Source organism: Corapipo altera, unplaced genomic scaffold (assembly GCF_003945725.1).
Source record: "Corapipo altera isolate COAL_440 unplaced genomic scaffold, ASM394572v1 23, whole genome shotgun sequence".
Lineage (NCBI taxonomy): Eukaryota > Metazoa > Chordata > Aves > Passeriformes > Pipridae > Corapipo > Corapipo altera.
Window position 1 is genome coordinate 25,094,479 of NW_020884878.1, and position 21,900 is coordinate 25,116,378.

Sequence of the window (21,900 nt, forward strand, 5' to 3'; positions counted from 1 at the left end):
AACAGCACCTTCCTGAATCTTAAAGCCGATTTCAGTTATGTTTTTCTATATGTTCAGTGACGAACAAGAAACCAGCTCAAGCATCTATAACGAAGGTGAAGCAATTTGAAGGCTCTACGTCCTTTGTCAGGAGAACGCAGTGGATGCTCGAGCAGCTTCGCCAGGTCAATGGTATAGACCCTAATCGGGTGAGTTTGAACAGTTCTAGAAAATGAACCTTGAGCTCTTAGGTAACTGATCTGTGAATCAGTTCTTTCACTATTCAAAAGGCATGTGGAAAGAAAAGATGCAGATTTAAGTGCAAATTCTCAAGAAAGGAATAACTCAATGGCATATGTAAAGTCAATTTTAATGGGAAAGATGAGAGGAGGCTAAAACTCAGTCATACAGGTTTTCTTCTTCCTGTCTTTCCAGCTTTTCTTCCTACTTTCTCTCTTCTTTGTAAAGAGAAAAGTAAGAGCCCTGTTTGCCTTTGCTTCAGCTATAAGCCTCCTGGAGTCTACTTTGGCGTGCAGCTGTTTTGTCAGATAAAGCAATAGGTAGGCATGAAGACAGAGGAGGTTCAAGTTTGTGAAATATTGTGAACCTTGCATTTTTTCCAGGACAATCCTCTCCTCAGATACTTCTGCATTTCTTATCTTTTGCTACAAAGGGTGGTAGTGTCCTTTAGTTACCAATGGCAAGTGAATGCTAATTTAAACAAAAAACTACCAAAAATAAAATAAAACAAACCAGTCCTACACTAAATAGTTCTGGAACTGTTCCTTTAATTTGGAATGTACAGCCCACTTTAAACTGTCTCAAGACAAAGTCATGCTAATACGTAATAGGCTTATGAATACAATTCTCCAGGAGTAAAACAACGTAAGTAGAAGTTAGAAATGTGGCTCATCAATGTGTGATCACAAAGTGATTTACCGTGTTCCTTGTAGAGCAAAATGTTTTTGTGACTAACTCCCTTGGTTTCTTCAAAGCTGTGCTCTGATCAGCCACCTAAGCATCTTAACCATGCTGCACCAAATTCTGTTACTACCCAGTACAGTCTTTTGTACAAAAAAAGAAGGCCCTTGGCCACTGCCTTATGAAATGAAAGGAGTGGAATTATATTTTCTCTGGGTAAAGGGACTATGAAAATGAGAGCAATGAGAAATAAATAAGGGAAATTAACTTTAGACCCTTTTACAGCGTCTGCAGTGCAGCTATGTACATAATGGATTATAAGTCCTATCAAGTTGTTAAGCTTAGAAATGTTTCTTTCAAACTTGTCTACCTATGAATTCCTAGTGTCATCAATTAAAAAAGAATATTTACCGGATTAGATTGCAAAACGATGTTTAGCAAATATTGCTTAATATATAGCAGTACTTCTTGCATAAAATCCATTTATTTTGGCGGTTGATGCGTGGTATAGAGCAGTGCTTTGATTTGTTCTAGGAATAGTCTTCTGTTCACATTATCCTGAGACCTTTGCAACACTTTATGATAATGCATTAAATACAGTAACTAGGACTTGTTATTTGCTTAGTTTATTTGTTGGTGGAGCATTGAGAGCAGAACCACATCTTCTATAATAGTGTGAAAGTAGATTTTGTGTTGAGAGGCATAAATGTTTGCATAATATAGAAGGCACAGGTAACTAACTATATATCTGTAGATAACAAGGGTTTCTTATGAGATTTTTACTTTGATTTTTTTTCATCTAAAGTATTTTTGTCTTCAGGTATTTTTGTCATAGCTGAGTATTCCTCATTAAAAATAACAGCAAGAAAAAAATTTACTTCCTGTTTGTGTGGTTTTCATCTACAAAATATGCAATAATACCAGGATGGTTTTGATTTGCATGACCTGTCTGCTTTATCCAACAAAATATATTTTAAAAAGCAATGACTTCATATCTTTCTCCAAATCATTTATAAAACTGGAATAATAGCAGTGTGTTTGTTTTTTTTTCTTCTAGGATTCCCCAGAATTTGATTTACTATTTGAAAATGCTTTTGACCAATGGGTAGCAAGCACAGCTTCAGAAAAATGCACATTCTTTCAGGTTCTACATCACACTTGTCAGCGATACCTTACAGATAAGAAGCCAGAATTTATCAACTGCCAATCTAAAATTATGGGAGGTAAGTCAGTTGAAGCTGGAATACTTTGTACAGATGGACATGAAATTATTTGCATGTGATTTATTCTGTGTTCAGATAAGCTTGTAGCCTAATGTCATCTTGAAATTATGGGTCTGATTATGCTAACTTAGCACTAAACTTCTAGGCTTTAGCATTTCTCCATCAAGCACCACTTCACACTTTTCCATTATCTTTGCTTTCCTGGTTTTCAGTTTTAGAGACAGTATCCCCCGCCCACCTTGTGAGAAGTTGTTTGCCTCCCTCTTTTTAAGCAACCTTGATTTCGATTTTTCTCTCTGCTTTTGTTCATCCAGAAACATTTTTGAGTGGCCTCAAACATCTACTAAAAGCTTCTTCTGAGTTACTGGTTCCTCACAGGTTGTGAAAAAGTGCTTATTACTAAATTTCTTATGGGTGTTTTGGAATTTACTTTCATCTTGGCAGAAATCATTCAGTTTATAGTTTTATTACCTTTGTGTCCTGGTTTCAACTAGAATAGATTTCTTCTGAGTAGCTGTTACAGTGCTGTGTTTTGGATTTGGAATGAGAACAGTGTTGATAACACACTGTTGTTTTGCTGTTTACTAAGTTGTGTTTATCCTAAGTCAAGGACTTTTTTTTCTTGTCTCATGCTCTGCCAATGAGGAGGTATGCAAGAGATGTGAGGGAGCGCGCCTAGGACAGGTGCCCCGAACTGACCATAGGGATATTCCACACCATAGAACGTCATGCCCAGTATATTAACCAGAGGGAGTTGCCTGGAAGGGGGTCAGTCTAGGTTTGGGAAGTGGAGTCTGGCGTTGGTCAGCAGCTGGTGAGCGATTGCATTGTGCATCACGTTTGATTATTTTTTTCTTTCCCTTTTTATTTTCATTATTATTATTATTTACCATTATTGCTGTATTTTACTTTTCTTTTGATTACTCAACCTACAACTTTTTACTTTGATTCTCCTCCCCATTCTACTGGGGTGGCAGAGAGAGAGAAGAGTTGAGCAAGTGGCTGCACGGTGCTTAATCTCCAGCTGGACTTAAACCACAACAGTTTCTTAACTCACATATCTTTAGGTGCATTTCCAAATTCTAAAAACTAAACCAGACTAAAAAATGTCTGGTTAGCTAAAAAGAGTCTGGTCCATATGTGAAATCAGTATTTACAATCTACTTCCTGAGTAACAAAAAGTATTTTGGGAGGAGGATTTTCACATATTTCACAAAGCATTCTTTAGGAGAATAGAATTGTTTAGTTACTCCTTTAGTGTGAAATTTCTGGAAAGTCTTCTGTGTGCTCTAAAGCAGAACAGTTTTAAAACTTTTACACCTTCTCTGTTCTTCACAACTGGAATAAAAATTTGGTTTTCTCTTTATCAGTGAGCCTCCAAACTCTAAAAGAGAAGTGCAAGCTGAATTCAGATTTCATTTAATTGTTGTTTCTTTCCCCCAGTAGACATCAGTTATAAATATAGAGAACCCTACTCAGGTTTTTTTCTGGTAATTCACCTCTCATAAATCTAGAATATATACCTGTACATTATTATCAGAACTATTATTTCGTGCAGAGACCTTTATATGTTCTTTTTCTTTGTTATTTTGTCTTGAATCCCTCTCCTCTAAAACATCAAAGGTAAACTTGAAGAACAGGGAAGCTGTATCCAGTTTGATGCTTTCATTTTAGCTGTCAGTGATGTTACAGATAACTTTGTCAATCATCATTTTCTTTTAGTGTCTTCTCAAACTAAGAAAAAATGTACAAAATTTCTTGTAAACTTCCTCTCATTCTTTCCTTTTCTACATTAATAAGATTTTCCTTGTTTCCTTTATGGTGTAGTGGTGAGGATGGAAGAGCACTGATGGGAGAAGATATACTCTACAATTTTTCCATTTCATATGGAAAGTCTCGTATTTGTCATCTGTTTGCTAATGTTCACTGGCATCCTTCCTGTGAATAAGTTGTTACTAATAGACCACCACACATTTCACCTCTGAACTTGCATTATTTTCCTAAGCTTGACCTGTTCAAAACTGAGTTCCTGATTCAACTGACCCAGTTATTAACTTTATCCTAAGCAAGTGTCATCACAGTGAAAAAAAAAATTGCCACTGAGGTTCGTAAACATCTGCTTAACTTCTCCTTTTTTAACACACGCTAGACCTACCACATTCTCCCTTTTACAACTTCCTAGATAAAATGGGAATATTCGGTAATCCTCTGCTACCAGATGGTGACCATTTCCAAATTCCTTTCATGTCATTCTGACTGCACAGATACGGTCTGTGTGTGTACACACACGGTACAGAGTGTGGACATGGTACAGGGACTAAAAAATCTCCTCATGGATACAGTGCTTCTTGCTGTTCTTCACACTGCCAACTTCTTCCTCACACTGGGAATTACACTCTCTGTGGGTAGGTTTAAATTTGAGAGAAACTGTAACAACTGTAAACCAAGTAATATTTGACCCTAAATTTCAGTCACTTGCTGTGTGTCAGCCTCACTGAGCCAACTCAAAACCCATTTAGTTCAAAACCTGCAGTATCGAGTGGCTTTTTATGGAAAATACAGTGAAATGTGTTGTTGATCTCAAATTCATCCTTGCTGGAGAAAGTAAGGTCCAACTGTAGCTAAGCAAATCAAAGAACATATACCTGAGAACATAGCTTGAAATTTATTAAATTCAGTTGAGAATTTGCAGCTTGGGGGTTTTTTGTTGTTACTGTTTTGTTGGGGTATTTGGCTAACCAGTCAAAGCAGTATATTGAAATCATATTTAAATCTTAGTGTGGTCAGATTTCAGAAGAGGCTTGTCACTTCTTCCCCTCTACCAAGGTAGCAGTTATGTTTTAAGTAATATTCTTGTGAATTTTCTGAGGGATGTGAAAAGTAGTGTTTTGGGGTTTTTTTGCATAGTTAGCCAGTTTAACTCCAGATACTCTACAAAAGTTTTAAAAAATAAATTTTTAGAATATATATATATGTGCATACACCCACATGCTTGTGTAAGTAACTGTATAGATATGCACATCATATATGTAATGTATGTCTTGTAGCTAATGCATAGTTTCAAAAATAAAAAAATGCCACCAAAGAACACTTCTTCCCAAGTGGAACTGAAGATGAAAGAACTTAAAGGGTTTGTTCACAAAGTTACTTATCTTATCGAGCCTTATTACTTCCTAAAGGGTAAGAGTGAAGAAATTGAAATTCGTGCTGCTCCCGTTTCTGCAGGAAGTGCTTAACTGGAAGTAAATAAGGGTGTTCCTGTGGAACTGCAGATCTTCTTCATGGCCTTCCTCCTTTTACCTCCTCACACACACACACACACACTTCCCCCTATGGACCAGAGGACCAGAGTCCTGCCCCTGATTCTTCTTCTTCAAAATCATTTTTTGCCTTATTTTCATTTGAGTATCTTGTAAGGATAATGTCTGCAAAGTTAAATAGGCTAGACTGTTTTCTATAACTTGATTAATGACATCAGTAATTACAGCAATAATGAGAACCAATTGAAGGCGTGGGTGCTAATTCTGAGAAAAAAGAACAACTTCAAGTTAAGTCAAGTAAGATTCCTCCCACTAATGTCTTGTACAAATATTTCAAGCTTGTCTTTTGTTTAGAATTTAGGTGAGCCCTCTCCATAGTTTATGTGCATTATGGATGTTATATTACAGAGGAAAGAAAGGCATTTGGAGCTAGAGGGCTTTTTTGACTGAGGTAGAAAATATTTTCCTCTTTTGTATCTTTTTAACATATAGGTTCTGATACTGGAATATGTCTAATGTGGAGTATCTTTGTCTTATGTTGTTGTTTGGTGGCCATGTTAATCAGGTTGTGTTGCTTTTATGTCAGTAATATAAAAAGCAAAGTTAGAGATGGCCGGTGTACAGAAATTCTGTCACTTAGAGGTTGTGTTCATTAGAACAACTTGATTTTTGACATAACACTCAGCTGGCATTGAGGATGGATTTGACCCTCAGTTCTGGATAGAACCTTGAGATACAGCATTTGAAGCTCTTCAAAGCTTAATTCTGGGCCTATAATAAAGAACAGTTACTGCCACCTTTAGATACATATTAGAAATGCATTTGCTTTTAAGCTTTGTCCTACCTATGTGCTTTGGTTTTTAATAGTTGTTCTGCTGAATTAATCAAAATGTTCTTTGATGACATCTTTACCTCTGTAACCTTTTCTATAGGACAGTTAGCAGGAGTTATTAATGGAACATTCTTTTTTTCCTCCAAGAATGTATTGCCAGTGCAAGAATAGTAATGAGTACTTTTCCCATACAGTGTTGACTCATTTTGGCTTACTACATATAAGACCTGGTAAGCATACAGTGGTGTTTACTGTACTGAGCAAGATTAATGTCTGACTTAAGGAGATGAACAAAAAATTGCATTAGAAATTGCTCTGAGCATCCTGATCTAGTGGGTGGCATTGCTTTTTGTGGCAAGGGAGTTGAAACTAGATGATCCTTAATGTCCCTTCCAACCCATTCCAGGCCATTCTGTGATTCTATGAGTTTGGATGGAAAGAAAGACAATTGCTTCCCTCTGTCCTGTCAAATACCTGGTAGTTGGTTGTTCATTTCAGTTCTTACCTGATAGACATTGAACATACTATTCTTACAGACTTTCACTTGTAAATTAATTCTGATGCAAATGAATTTGACCAAAAAAAAAAGGTTTTGTCAGTCTAGAGGTTGAAATATTAGAAATTAATTTTCTGCTGCTAAAGACCATTACAGATGCTTGCTTTTGTGCCCTGCATATTCATGTCAAGATTATTCTGCTTTGCAAATTTTTTTCTTATTTAACTGGTTGTATTTTAGTTATCTTAAGCATAAAAGCCTTTTAGTTGTCTTAAGCATAAAAGCCATGTGTTAAGATCACAATGGATGACAATAGTTAAATGCTTTTTCCGTAGAGATATTGCATATAATGTAAAGCAGAATTGCTTCTCTGTTTCTTTTAAAAAAGGAAAAAAGAAAAAACAGCCTTGGATGATAGCAAATGAAGTCTCTAAAAGGGAAAATTCACCACCTGAATGCCCAGCTGTTTCAAAAACTAAAATCCTCCTTTTCTGTTCCTGCAACAGTATTTCTTATGTTTCCTGTTTAGTTCACTGTTAATTTTATTTAATGTTACTGTCATTTAATGCAGCATTTTTCCCAGTCTGGAAAGTGAATACCAGTGGTACATCAATAGTAGTAACTATTCAAAATACCTCTATGGAACACACTTGTGTGAATCCAGATGTACTCGCAATATTTCTGAGCTTCTTAGACCCTTGTGAATAAATTTGGCATAAATTCTTAGGCTGCATGAGACAAGAAAACTCAAATGAAGCATTAAATAATAGGTTTTTCTTAATGACAGTTCTCCAATCATTTGACCTCATCTTGTTTGTAATTCACACAGTCACTAGCTCATTTGAATTGCATTGCTCACAACTATCTGGTGCTTAATGAATTGCTGGACATTTTTTTCAGAGTTATCTTTTTGTTATCTTTTTAATTTTTATTCTTTCCAGTGTCTGTCAGAAAGGATAGGACTGGACCTGTCTAATAAATCACTTCTTGATCTTTTGGATAAAAGTCCTCTGTATGTTTTCATTATCAGTCCCTATCAAAGTCATAAGGCAATGACATTACTATACATCTGAATGAAGTAAATAGAAAGTATGAATTATCTTGTCCTTGTTGTCCAGAATTGTTTCCATTACAAATATCATTCTAAGCTTAGTATGTTGTAGTCTGTCATAAATAGCAGAAATTTCATTAGTGTTGACATTTTCGGTCTTCTGAACTGTAGTGGTTTTAAAAACTCAGTTTGAGTGGGAAAAACCGCTCAAACTGCCTCCTTTCAATAGTAGAGGGGCAAACAAAACTGAGAAAAACTTGTTTTCCTCCTGACTTATGTTTTCACAATTCAACCTACCTTTGAATATGGCTGACCTTTCCAGGTTTCTAAACTGTGTAGATTTCTAATACGGAAGAGGTGAATTTAAAATACAAAATTGTAGACCGTCAGTCTAAGTAGCAGATAAAGAGAAAAAATTTCTTCCAGGCTACTTAGCCATTTGAAAAATAATCCATAAATATTTAGTTGCAATGAATTGATATTTTGATATTCATGTATTAGCATTATTGTGTAATATAAAATACTAAGAAATAGAACACAGTATGTAGTCTTGATGATGTCGTACGCCAGTGTTGGATTTTTTTGCTGTTCAGAATTACTTATAAAAGGATTGTTTCAGAATGCCCACTGTGGGATGATAGTAATTTTCTAAGTAGATAGTTTATTGATTTTCTGTCTTTCTCTTCACAGTATTTAAACTCACTCATAAAACGTAAACCAGATTGTATCTACATTACCTTAACTTGCTGTAGACTTTATTGCATTACATCTGTGCAGCTGTAAAACATCTTGAGAGGAGAAGAGGCTTGGTATGGACACATTGTGCTGATTCCCAGGGAGGAATCAAATCTGAAATGATAATTCCCAAGATCACTTAACTTTCCCATTATTGAAGGTTAGAAGCTGATCCAAGCTACTGAAAGACCAGTTATCCTGGCTAATTCTGATGGATATTGTGTTACTATCAGGCTATGAACACATTTTGTAGTGGCATTTGTCTCATCTCTTCATTCTGTTAGAAATTTGTCTTCATTACCAGTACATATCCTCCATTTGCACACCTGTATAAACACTATTCTTTCTTCATTTTCTTCTTCCCTCTTTCCTTCTTTAAAGGGCTAGTGCTAAAATAATGTTTTAAAGCTGGCTATAGATTTGGGCAGGAAAGTACAGAGGGTAAAGTTCTCCCGGGTGTTGACTCAGGGCTACCATTTAGGAAAGTCATTGCTAGTCTAACCTAGACAGGTTTTTAGTAGCATATCCTTCCATTCCTCATGACTTAAGGTCAGTAGTAACTTTCAGACATCCCTTATCCCCCTTCCGGGACCACAGCTAACTCTCCTTCAGTGAACTTCAGCTCAAAGTTCTTGAGCACCTATGATTGCTCTACATGGTTCATCCATGGTAGTGGTGCAAAAGTGGAGAAATTTTATTCCATCGGTTTCTTTTTTAGAACATTTTCACAAAGTTGTGACAAAAAAGCTTATGCAGGCGAGTCAAGCGTAATTCTGCTAGTAAGTAGAATACTATCCATAATCTAGTTATAACAGTCTTGAAATCAGAGCATTTACTCGAGTCCTCAGGTAGACTTTGCAGCCTCTTCTGAGTGCAGCTGTGACTATTATTTCCAAAACCTGGATAACTAGCTGTCCACATCTGGAATGGCTGCGTAGGCTGCAGGAATCTGAAATATAGACACATTTTTCAGTCAGTCAATACAGAAAGAGCGTGTAGCTTTCTTTTTTAGCTTTCTTTATGGTAAACAGGACGAACCCAAGGCTAAAACAAAAAGTGAGCTGTTACCCACTAGACGGATTTTTATTTTTTTTTCCCCCACTTAAAATGTACCATGTAAATCTAAGGAGCTGACAAGGCTAATGAGAGCACAGGAAGAAACTGGTCTCTGTTGTCAATAAGGCTTATCTGGTTTCTTTACTTGCTGATGAAGGTGCTGAACAATTAGGATTATTGTTTTGCCTCCTACATGCTCTGTAATTGCTAGGATCTTTTTAAAAGTATAATGTTATGATTCACAAGGTATTGTTTGTTATTGTTAAAAATAACTTGGAAGCATCTGTTTAACTCTCAGGGTATAGGTATTACTTAACTCATAGCAGTAATAAAATATGTTTTTTTCTTCATATGAGAGTGAGGTATGATACATTTACCTTTTTTTGGCCTTAAAAGTACAAGATTGCAGATATATAAAAATAAATGTATGCAGATGTAAATAACATTCAGAAGCAATGAAGTGACAAACTGTTATATTAAAACATGCTGCAGTATAAAATATTCTGTATCACTAGAATGATTATTATAGGCTTTGTTTCAGATGTTGCAAATCAGGAATACTGAAAAGTATGGAGCAAAATCTGAGATTTAAAGAATGATTATAATCTACTGGGGGGTTTTTTTCTGTGTTATGTGCTTTGGACAAAATATCAGATTAGATGAATTTTTAATCTAGAAGTCTTTCTGCATCAAAATAATATGCAATATTTGCTTGCATTTTATATTTACAGCTGTTCTTGGTCACTATTGGTATTAATGGATATTAAAAGATCCAGTTGTGTTAGAAGAAATTGCCTACCACATCAATACAGAGGAAACTAGTGCAGTCGTAATTTTAGATCACTTCTTACTCTGAAACCTGTGTTACTTTCCTGCACAGAATCAGATTTTTACAAAGGTGGAACCATTGATCTGTCACTTGAGAGTACAGCAACTCTTAATGTTGCATGATTGGTAAAAGCAAAATTAAATGCAGAATATATATCACCTGTATCATAGCAGTTTCCAGACTTGGTAACTAATGCTTCTTTTGAAGGCCATAAACTTTACAGATTCAGGTGCAAAGACCTATAGAAGCATTTTGTTTACTTTCAAAGAAGGTGAAAGTCCACTGAAATCCTTCTGTCCAGGCTGAGCTAGGAGACTTCTAGATTTTATGGTTCAAATTTAAGTTGGGAACTTATCCTCAAAAGATAAATTGAAAAGTTGATATTCAGGTTCAAGTATTCAAAGTTATAACTAAATTAATAAATCCAGTAAAGATTCTACTTTTAATGAATGTTCAGTCTTTCAGATCATTTAGTCATCCTTTCTGGATGATAATTTAAATATTGAAATTATCTAGAGAACATTCCATTCATATGATATGGGAATTCATTAAATTGTAAGAGGGTATTATCTTATAGGATTACAATCACAGAAGTACTGTTTTTGTAATCTTCTACTTATTATCTCGAGCTGTTTAATAAGGCTTTCACATGGTTGTTTGAGAGGTCAGAAATCTTTTTTCTGTTTGAATCTTTTTAGCAGGCCTTCTTTTATTCAAAAGAGCTCTTAAATGAGGCTGTCAGCATAGCACCAAAGCATGTGAAAGCATGTCTTAACATTCAGTCAGCAGGGTGGTGAGAGGGATGAAGAAGGAGGGAAAGAACGTGTTTGTCCTGTGGGTCTTTAGGATCAGCTCTTATGTTGCAGAAGTGATGGAAAACCTTGGGCTAGTTTTAGTCTAGGAACTGTAGCTCTGGTAATGATGATTTTAACAAAACAAATGTGCTCAAGGAGAGGCAGCTTGTCAATGTGTGAAGTGCCACCATCAGCTGGAACTTCACCAGTCGAAATATGCTGAGTTTGAAATACTTAAGCTTCCCGAGTTAGATGCCTAAAGTTCACTTAGTCCATTATTATTATTGCACTGTTTCTGGGGGATCATTCCAGGCACAGATGTTCCTTGTTGTGAGCAGTTTTGATGACAATTTTATCAGTGGAAGAGATTTGCCTTCCTGTCTTCAGCACAGTGTTGCAGTAATGAGTAGCTGTTAATTTTCTTTTGTTTTGTGGCATAATTCTTTCTTCAAACAAAATATATTATTTTGATTGCTGAATATACCTAATATTTGGGAGTCACCTGAACCTTGACAGTTTAGAAGTAACTTTCAGATTAGTGAAACTTTTAGCTTCCTCTTCACCCTTTTCCTTGGGGAAAAAAAAAAAATCCGTTTCTAGGCAGTTGAATTCCTGCCTGAACAAACATTCAGACATAAACATAGTCCTGGGTGATGGAGATGGTGATAAAATATTGTCCTTAAATGTACAGCTCCTGGATTACCCTGAGGGCATCTCCTCTGGCATAGCCAGTCAGTCAGGCCAGACACTCCATTTTCCATTTGATATGTTCAAACCATTGCTCTTGACTGACTTCATCCTGACCTTGACCAGTTCTTACTCAGTCTTCATTCTTACTCGTGAGCCACAACTTTATTTCAGCCTATGTGGTAGTAAAAGTTGGTAATTTTAAATATGCTGCTTAAATAGCAAACACAGAATTTTTGAAGTCACTTACCTGATTAAGAAGTATGGATCTGTTGACAAATACACTGTATTACATGCCTCCATTGCAGCAGGTTAGTGCACTATGTTTCTCAATAATAATTAACACTACTTATTCAGAAGCTCAATCAATAGTATTGACACAATGTCTATAAGTACCTATGTTTAGAAAAATCCTGTGTTTCATCTTCAGGGCATATTGCTACCTAATTCTCCCACCTACCGTGAAATAAATTTCAATACTTTGGTGAATTCAGTTTGAAACAAAACAACAGAATTGCACCAGGAGGCATGTAAACAGTTTGGATTGCTGTGACAGGGAAAAGGTGTATTAGGCTTTGGATTGGTTTTGGCTGGGATGCAGCTGATTTTTCTTCATGGCAGCCAATATAGTGTTGTACTTCAGATTTGTGACCAGAACTGTGTTGGTAACACATCAGTGTTTTAGATGAGGAATGCTTACATAGCATCAACACCTTCATGGTTTCTCATTCTGCCTGCCCCCAGAGAATGGGATGGGAGGGAACACAAATAGGGAAGCTGACCAAAACTGACTCCATGCCATGTAACAGCATGCGTAGCAGTAAAACTGGAGGGGAAACTACCTTTTCCCAAGGTCAGGATCTAGCTAAGCATTAGACCAGTGGTGAGTGTTGGATGGTGTGTGATTGTTTTTGCATCATTCGCACCACAGGCTTTCATTCAAAATAGATTTTTTTTTAATATTAAATTTTACTCTTTATAGTAGTCACTGTTTGGTTTGGGGTTTTTTTAATCCTTTATGAAATCTGTTTCATCTTTCTGAATATTCCCTACCGAAAAGTATTCTGATTTTGAATACAATTTGGTTGCATATTTCAGCTTGTGGTCATGAAGAAATGTAGTAAACACGGCATTTTGCCTACTGGCAGAAATGACAGGAAGGTTTCAACCAAAAAAAACCTCATACTTTTTCTTTATACGATGGCATCAATTTCAATAAAAATCTACATAGGAGTTATTCCATTTCCAGTGATTTTAGCAATCAGCTGATCAAAATCGGCAAAGCTTACAAACTTTTTCAGTGTCCACAACTCTGACAGCTCTCACTTGCAATCCCCGGGGAACAGCATTTAAGATTAATGTTTAATTTTGGCATCTCATTTTCAAACAGAAGCTTGCTGTGGTGCATAGTTGCTGTTTTTGCTTTAATTGCACATTCTGCTTCTTGCCAGGTTGGCTGTAAGAGTGGTATTGCTTGAGATCCTGATGAATTCCAGAACTTTTCCAGAGTAAGCCTCTTTGACTCAAAATTATTGTAATGGGTAAACATCAATGCCTAGTAAGATTTTTAGACTGTATTGGTTTTATAATCCCCAAGAAAATTATTTTTTTTTAGAGAACAAATTAGGTTTTCTTCCTGCAAGGTTTTCAAAGTTATTAGATACAAAGTCTTTTCTATCTTGGATCTTCAGATATTAAGTTTTTCCGAAAGATGCAAATTTCTGTTAATTTGGCCTGTATTTGGGGTAATAATCTTGACTGTAACTATTTGTCAGTAATATAAGCACTAAAGACAGAATCACAGAATTGTTAGGTTTAGAAGGGACCTCTGGAGATCCTCTAATTCAACCCCCCCATCTAGTATTAACCATCACCATTGAATGTTATTTAATACTGATTTTGTCAGGATTTATCTATAAGAAGATATTTGCTTAAAAAGAATATATTTGCTGAAAATGCAGTAAAAGTAACAACATAAACCACAGCCCTTGCACCCCCCAAAGATTAACAACTTTTTGAGCAAAGTAATGATCAGAGAAAAATTCCTATAATAAAATGAAGCAAAGATATGTTAAATTAATTTTTCTAATTTTACTGCTTGAAATTTGAATCAGTCATTAGTTTAGCTGTTCAAAAGTATGAATAATTTACTTGATATCATTGCTGTGAGTACTGAATAAAACAAAAGAAAATCTCAGTAGATCAGGAGGTATTCTCATTATCAAGATATCAATGAAAAAATCTTTTTTGTTTTACTCTAATGGCCCCTTATGGTATTTAATGTCACTATTTAAAATACAAGGTCAATAGCATCAGAGATAACACACGAAAGCTTGTCCTACTTAACTGTCCATAGAAGAGATTTTTATAGTCCCTTGCAGAACTATAACAAGGGTTCCTTTTTTTGTAATATAGCTCTTCCTAGATCTAAGATTTTGCAAGCCACTCTGAGAAATGTTAATGCGCTTTGCTTGCTAAGTTATAAAAATACTGAACTGTTGGACCCCTAAGGTAATTAACTTACTTTGTTGTGGTTTTCGGTTTGGTTTTTTTTAAGACCTCGTCTTCACAACTTAATTAAATTTTATTTCCTGTTCTCTGAAGAAGTCATTCTGTTCATGTGCTGCTTTCAGATTTTGGTCAGCTAGTTGTCTGCTGTGTTTCATGCTAGTTGATTAATTTCTGTGTTTCTGTTTTGGATGTGTTAAATAGGGGAGTTAAAACAAGCTGTGATCATCCAGATGCATGTATTTGATATGCTGGAGATAATACTTTGACCAGTAGAGACAATTCTTTTTTTAGAGAAGTTTGTGAAAATAATTCAATCAAAATGATATGTGTAAAGATACCCTTTGTCTCAAGAAATCCCCAAAGCCACAAATAGCTGGAGACTTGGAAAATATACTAGATAAATATCCTTATATATGCTTTAAAACTTTTTTGAAAGCATCTGCTGATTCTTGTAGTTTTCTTAACTGTCCGCTGATATTTGTTAACATCTTCAGGAGTTTTCTCTGAAACATAATGAACATTCAAAATGGATCAGCGCAAAATCTATTTAACCTAGTATTTTATCTTTTATAGCAGTGTCGTGGTTTGGGAATGGTATTCTCCAATTTGGTGCACTCACTTCTCCTCCCCCCTCCAGTTGAAAACAGAAAAGGCAAAGATTACGGTTGAAATAAGAACAATTTACTGGAAACAGCAATGAGATAAGAAAATGAACAATAACAAAAACAATATTAATAACTAAAGTTTACAAAGAGAGGGTGATTTACATGCAAAATGCTCACCGAACCTGGGACAATGAAAAACAATGGTGGACAGACCCACTCTGCCTTCCACCAGAAAGAAACACCCTTTCTTCCTGGAAGCAAGAGAGTCCCTTTTCCCTGCCCCTGGCAATGACAAAAGATGGTATCAAATAACATTAGGGTCTTGGCCACCCCCACACAGCTCCAGGCTCCGCCCCCTCATGGCTATGGCAAAAAATTAACCCTGTCCTTGGCCAAAACCACGACAAGCAGTGATTACCTTAATTCATTATTTGCTAAATAAAATTACATTTACCAGGTTAAAAGCAGCAGTGTGCCCAGATGGCCAAGAAGGCCAATGGCATCCTGGCCTGTATCAGGAATATCAGGAAAGTATAATAAAGTGTCTCATTGTGACTGGTGTGAGCTGCCATATAGGTACCTTTGGTAATTTTCTCCGGTCTACTATTACTTTTTAAAGAAGTAGGAGATGAGTTTAATATCAAGGAACTACTGTGGATCTTCACTATGCAGTAATTATGGGTAGGTGGTTTTCAAAACCTTTTATGAAAATCAGGATGTAGTTGAAAAAAAAAAAGTTTATAATTTCAAAAAGAGGGGGAAAAAAACCCAAAACCCAAACAAGAAAAACAGCCCCATTCACCCCCCCAAGGGAAAAAAAAACCCTACAAACAACAACCCAAACCATTTCAAGACATGAAAATGAGTAGTAATTTATATCAAACCTGGAATTTTAAATTAATTCTTGACATTGACAACTAAGACAACATCCAACATGAATAATCGTATTGTAGATAGGACTGAAGATTAGGTGAGGTTTTCATGAGCTGGAATTCTGTTTGCATCCATAGAGAAGGTTTGGTAAAGTTATTTGAACGAGGAAATAATTCTGTGCCGAAAACCTCAGTTGCTAGTTAACTTGGCATACATTTTTTACCTTTGTAAAGCTATTGAACACATCCCTGTGAAAAATCCTTCAAGACGCACAGAGGGCAGGGAGGGCTGGCACCAGAGATTTGTTAAAAACAAATTGGGTTTGACCAGCTTGTCCTGTGTGGTGAAGTGGCTGGCTTGGTGGATGAAGTAGCAGATATCCTTTTCCTTGACTTCAGCAATGGATTCAACACAGTCTCCTCTAGCACTGTCACAGCAAAGCTGGATAGGTGAACAACACAATGAGTAGACATCAGGGCTAATGGTCCCCTGATGAAAGTCTAATATTAGCCATACTATTGGCGTTCCTTTTAAGCCAGTACCACAACCATGCTGTTTAACAGCCTGATTTTTTCAGGGAAAAACATAACCTTAGTAAATTTCTGAAGTTCTTATGAAAATAGATATATTATTTTTTAAAATCACAGAAATGCTTGACCTGAAATTCTTTGTCCTAAGAATTTTTCGCATTCTTGGGTAACTTGCTGGTAAGAGATTTAGAATCTGCAAACACAAGATCAAAGTATTAGTGAACTGCATTTTTTCTTTGTAAATTTTTGTATAATTTAATCAAATTTTATATATTTGTATGGAGTCTAATAATAATCATTGTATGAAGGGTTAGAAAATTGTTTTAACTAAACTGGTCTATTAGATAAGTTGAAAGTTTCATTAATTTTAGGTGGAAGTTAAAAGTGTGATTTGTTTTGAAAATTCCCTTTTGAAGCTATATTCTGTACTGGTCACCTCCATTTTTGAAAACTGATGAGCTAACCTAGAAAGTAAAATTAATTTCTACCTGTAATTAGACATACAGTCTTAGGGTTTTTTCTCTATTATTTATCAGGAAATCCAGAATTTATGTTCGTCTCTTCCCTTTTTAGTGGGGTTTTTTTTTCACATTTGTCAATTTAAACTGGTTTTTTCAATGTTTTAAAGTAAATTGGGAAAATAAATAGTGCTATACTATATAACTTTTTCCCTTCTTCAGACCACTTTCCCAATTACAAAAAGCATCTCGATACTTCCTTCTTTCACAAGAATATATTTATTCTTAATTTTCCACACCTTTGTCTTCTCCCTAGAGTCTTTTAGTTTTGAATTGATATTTTAATTTGTTCGGTGCTTTTGGTTCTTATGTGATGAGTGCACAGGCAGTTAACAAAACACAGAAGGAGAATGAGAAAAACGCCATTCTTTGTATTTACAACCAAACTTCTGTTAAATTTTTACTGACACCAGTATATTCAAGAGTAAATAGTTTGTGTAGGCAGATAGAATAATTATCTTGTGATGTAGATGGTTTTGTTAATGAACTTGAACTGATTGTCATAAAGCTTTTGACGTTTATTCGGTGACACAGATCCAGTTCTATGCATTTAAGTGGGATCCAAAAATATCTAATTTCCAAAAATTAAAAAAAAAAAAGATTCAGGTCATAGATGGAACTTCTTAATTATCAAAGCTAATTCATTTATTTCCTTCTCAGAAGTAGGTAGCTGCTAAATATATTATTAATGCATGTAGAATTAAAAAAATCAGTCACTGTAGAGTCTTTTCATTAATGTACAGGTACATCCCTGCATTGAACTGAAATATATTTGATATGGCTAATAGAGAATGCGATGAACCTTTTATGAAAGTGTGATAAAACAAATCATGCAATCTAAGTAATGGTATCTCTAGAGACCAATTAGTTTCTTTGCATGCGTGACTGATTATAGTACTCCTATATCTTTCAGGTATTAGGTATGGTGGCTAAAGTGTGTACTTTTCACAGTGCATAAAAGTCCTAAAGCAATGTCACCTGATTTCATGGGATGAAAGACCCTCTGTGTGCTTTAAAAGTAAACCGACAGGAGAAAAAAACCTAGCTCGAGAGATTCAAGTCAGAGTTACAATTTACTAAAAAGACTACAATAAATACAGTGATACAGAGAAAAACTGGTTTTAATCACCAAAGACAGATGTATAACTCCGCACCTTGGGACAAGAACAGAACAGTGTTCATTGGCCCCTGTGCTGAGCACCACGTGGTCCCCCTGGAGGCAAAGTAAAAGGAAAAGGAAGCCTGTTGGTGCAGATGATGGCCACAATTCTATTAAAGTAATGATGGCAGTCTTGTCAAGAGTGGCAGTCGCAGTCCTGTTGAAGTTCTGGTACTCCTCTGGATCCAATGAGTGCTACCAGAAGTCCCAAAACTCCAGAATTGTATATACTCAGGTTCAGATGGGAATGCTCAGTACCTCCCCCAGGGCAGGGAGTTTCACAATGGGTGGTTTAACTCTATGAGTCGTGGGATAATTTTGGAGTCTTTGATGGTCTAGGACATTGCAGCTGCCTATTATGCCAGTCCGGTATGGCCCGTTAGCAGAGATGACCCCTCAGGCTGGGTGTGAAGGTGCTAATGCCCCCTGGAGAGGATTTATCACAGCTGAGTCATTGGTGTGAAGACACTCCCCTGCCCAACTTGTAGCCTGAGGTGTCAGGTGTGCCCTGGGCAGCTGCTGCAAACAATCCATTTATTAACAGTCCATCAGAAATTAAATAAAGGGTGTGGAATACACAGTTTTGGTTATACCCACATAAACTGGCCTGTATAACTAGGACACTCTGATACAACTAGAATATCCTGAGTTGGAAGCGGACCCACAAGGACCATCAAAGTCCAGCTCCTGGCCCTGCATAGGACCGTCTCCAAGAGTCACACCAAGTGCCTGAGAGTGTTGTACAAACGCTTCCTGAACTCTGTCAGGCTTGGTGCTGTGACTACTTCCCTGGGAAGCCTGTTCCAGTGCCCAGCCACCCTCTGGGTGAACAACCTTTTTCTAATATCCAGCCTAAATCTGTCCTGACACAGCTTAATGCCATTCTGTCACTCATCACCGCAAAGAAGAGATCATTACCTGCCCCTTTGCTTCCCCTTACGAGTAAGTTGTAGACTGCAATGAGGTCTCCCCTCAGTCTCCTGGAGGCTGAACAGACCAAATTACCTCAGCCACTCCTCACATGTCTTCCCCTCAAGGCCCTTCATCTTCACTGCCCTCCTTTCTCTAATAGCCTAATGTCTTTCTTATGTTGTGGTGCCCAAAACTGCACACAGTATTGAAGGTGAGGCTGCCCCAGTGCAGAGCCAAGCGGGACAATCCCCTCCCTCAACTGGCTGGTGATGCTTTGCCTGATGCTCCCAGGACATGGTTGGCAGCTAGGGCACCACTGGCTCAGATTTAACTTGACATTGACCAGGACCTTTCCACAATGCTCCTCTGCACATCTTGTTCCCCAGTCTGCACATACATCCACAGTTGCCCCACCCCAGATGCAGAATCCAGCACTTGTCTTTGTTAAACATATGGTTGGTGATAGGTCTTTCTGCAGGGCCTGTCTGCTTTCAAGTGAATCAACAGCTTCTCCCAATTTAATATCATCTACAAACTTACTTAGTATACATTCAAGTCCTACATCAAAGTCATTTATGAAGACATTGAAAATGGAGCCCTGAGGAACCCTACTAGTGATAGATCACTAGCCTGATGTTACCCCATTCACTATTACCCTTTGCACCTGACTTGTGAGCCAGTTGCTCACGTCACATGACGTGTTTATCCAGCTGTGTGCTGGACATTTTGTCCAGAAGGATACCGTGAGAGACAGTATTGAAAGCTTTACTGAAATCCATAAAAATTCCATGAACATAGAGAAAAGTTCTCAGGATATTTTGAATCACAGTAGTTACCTCCTGAAAAACTTAAAAGTTTTGCAGGTTGTAGATGATTTATTCATAGGAATGATTGTCTAATACATCCAGTAAAAGTGTTGCTATTCTTGCAGTGATACTAATATAAGGATGAGGCATAGTCAGTCATACCAGCAACCACCTACACATGCTCTAGAAATACACTGATGAAATTCCATGGACTACTGATGTGTGGGTTTCTGTGTTGCTCATAGATTAGAATGGATTTTTTTAAATTGTTTTATGGACATTTCACTGGAAAAGATTGTCCAAAAGCAGTTCTTCAGAACAGTCTCAGAATAGCAAGTCACTGCCCATAGGAAAATACAGCATATCTTACCTGTGGAGAACACAGTGTTGTGTTAACTAGAGAGAAAAACAATTACTATAATTGTGCCATACTTTCAAGTTTCTTCTTCTCTGCTGAAAATAGTGTGAAGAAATAGATACCAATCTTTGGCCACAAATCCACAAATAAATTCAGGAGTATAGAGAATATTTTTGTTCTGTTTCCTATTGACATTGACAGAAGATCAGAAATGTGTTAAATTCTACTTCCCAGCACATTTTAAGACTTAGAAAAATGCTTAGTTTTTTAAGGCTCTCCATGTAGCCTACTTATTTTGAATTCAGCAAAAGCTTTTTGGTCTTGTAAAGCAACAACAGAGTTAATTCAGTGTTGGGAGCTTTGAAAAATCTTATCCTGGAAAACTAACATTGTACAAGAGGCTAAAGCTGTTAGATCACACCACCAAAAAAGGGAAACTATTTCCAGTGCAGTGTTGCCCAGAACATGTGTTTATTGGAAAAGCTGCCTGAACAGAAGCCAAAGTAATCTCCTAAAAAACCTGCCTTTAAACAACCAAATTATGAACAAAATAGCAATTGACTGAAAAATTTTAAAGTAAGAAAGTGAACAGTATATTAAGTTGTTTAGTTTTATTATCAAACTCCTCAGTGTCTGAAGACCTGTCACTTGAAAAGATTAATTTCTGTTTCTGCAAAGTTCCAGCTCACAGTATTGTTACATATTAATCTCCTCAACATTAATGCCAGGTGTTATATTCCTTTGCTAAATCCAGCCTCTTTGTTCCATGAAACAAAGAAAAAAACTCCAAACCTATAGCTGCTCCACATCCTATACATCCATTATTTTTAATTGCTGATGTGAAAAAAGTGACACTATTGGTATATATGAAGTCAGGATGCTTTTTTATTGGTATTTTTCAGATTGACTCATCATCTGTGAGTCACTGTGTGTAGGTTCTTGAGTCCCTCCCTCACCTGCATAGTTTAATTCTGGTTGTGTTTTAATTTAATAAAGTTTTAAGACAATTTTCTTTATCTCAGGAATTCCTGCATGTGCAGCTTGTACTGTTATTCCACAGGCTACTCAGGGCAACCTTCAGTTTCACTATTCATTGTTTGTTTGCTGTTTCTAAGGAAAGGATTATTATTTGTAAAATGGGTCTGAATGGGTCTTTTGTTCTTCTTTTTTCTAATGAAACTGTGTGCTGGTTTGGGCTGGGATAGAGGTAATTTTCTTCACGGTGGCTACTATGGAGCTGTGTTTTGGATTTATGCTGAACACAAGCTTGATAATGTAGAAATGTTTTTGTTATTGCTAAAAAGGGCTTACACAGAGCTAAGGCCTTTTCTACTTCTTTTACTGCCAGGCTGGCAAGGAAGTTGAACAACCTCCTGAAAGGAGGTGCCGTACCTACGCTGAGAGGACCAAACGAAATGACCTTAAGTGAGACAGAGGAGATTCAGATTAGATATTAGAAAAAATGTTTTCACTGTTAGTGTGGTCAGGCATTGGAATAGGTTGCCCAGGGAGGTGGTGAAATCACCATTCCTGGAGGTGTTTAAAAGGTGCCTGGATCTGGCGATGAGTGATGTGGTTTAGGAGTTACAGTGGTAGTGCTGGTCTGATGATTGGACTTGATGATCTTGAAGGTCTCTTCCAACCTTGATGATTCTATGATTCTAAAGGCTCTGTGCTATTACAATATTTAAAGCTGTTTAGAAAACTGACAGCAACAGTGTGTCCAGTGTTTAATACTGTTATCTGTATTGACTTTCTGGCTCTT

General features: G+C 36.6%; 1 protein-coding gene across 1 annotated transcript in view; it reads left to right on the forward strand.

The window, feature by feature from the left end:
* The window catches only part of STXBP6 (syntaxin binding protein 6), a 105,581-nt gene that overhangs the window by 75,870 nt on the left and 7,811 nt on the right, over positions 1 to 21,900 (forward strand). Inside the window, exons 3-4 of the mRNA XM_027638076.1 lie at positions 58 to 188; positions 1,958 to 2,123. Of these exons, the coding sequence (XP_027493877.1) occupies positions 58 to 188; positions 1,958 to 2,123 (297 nt within the window). The remainder of the gene's footprint in view (positions 1 to 57; positions 189 to 1,957; positions 2,124 to 21,900) is intronic.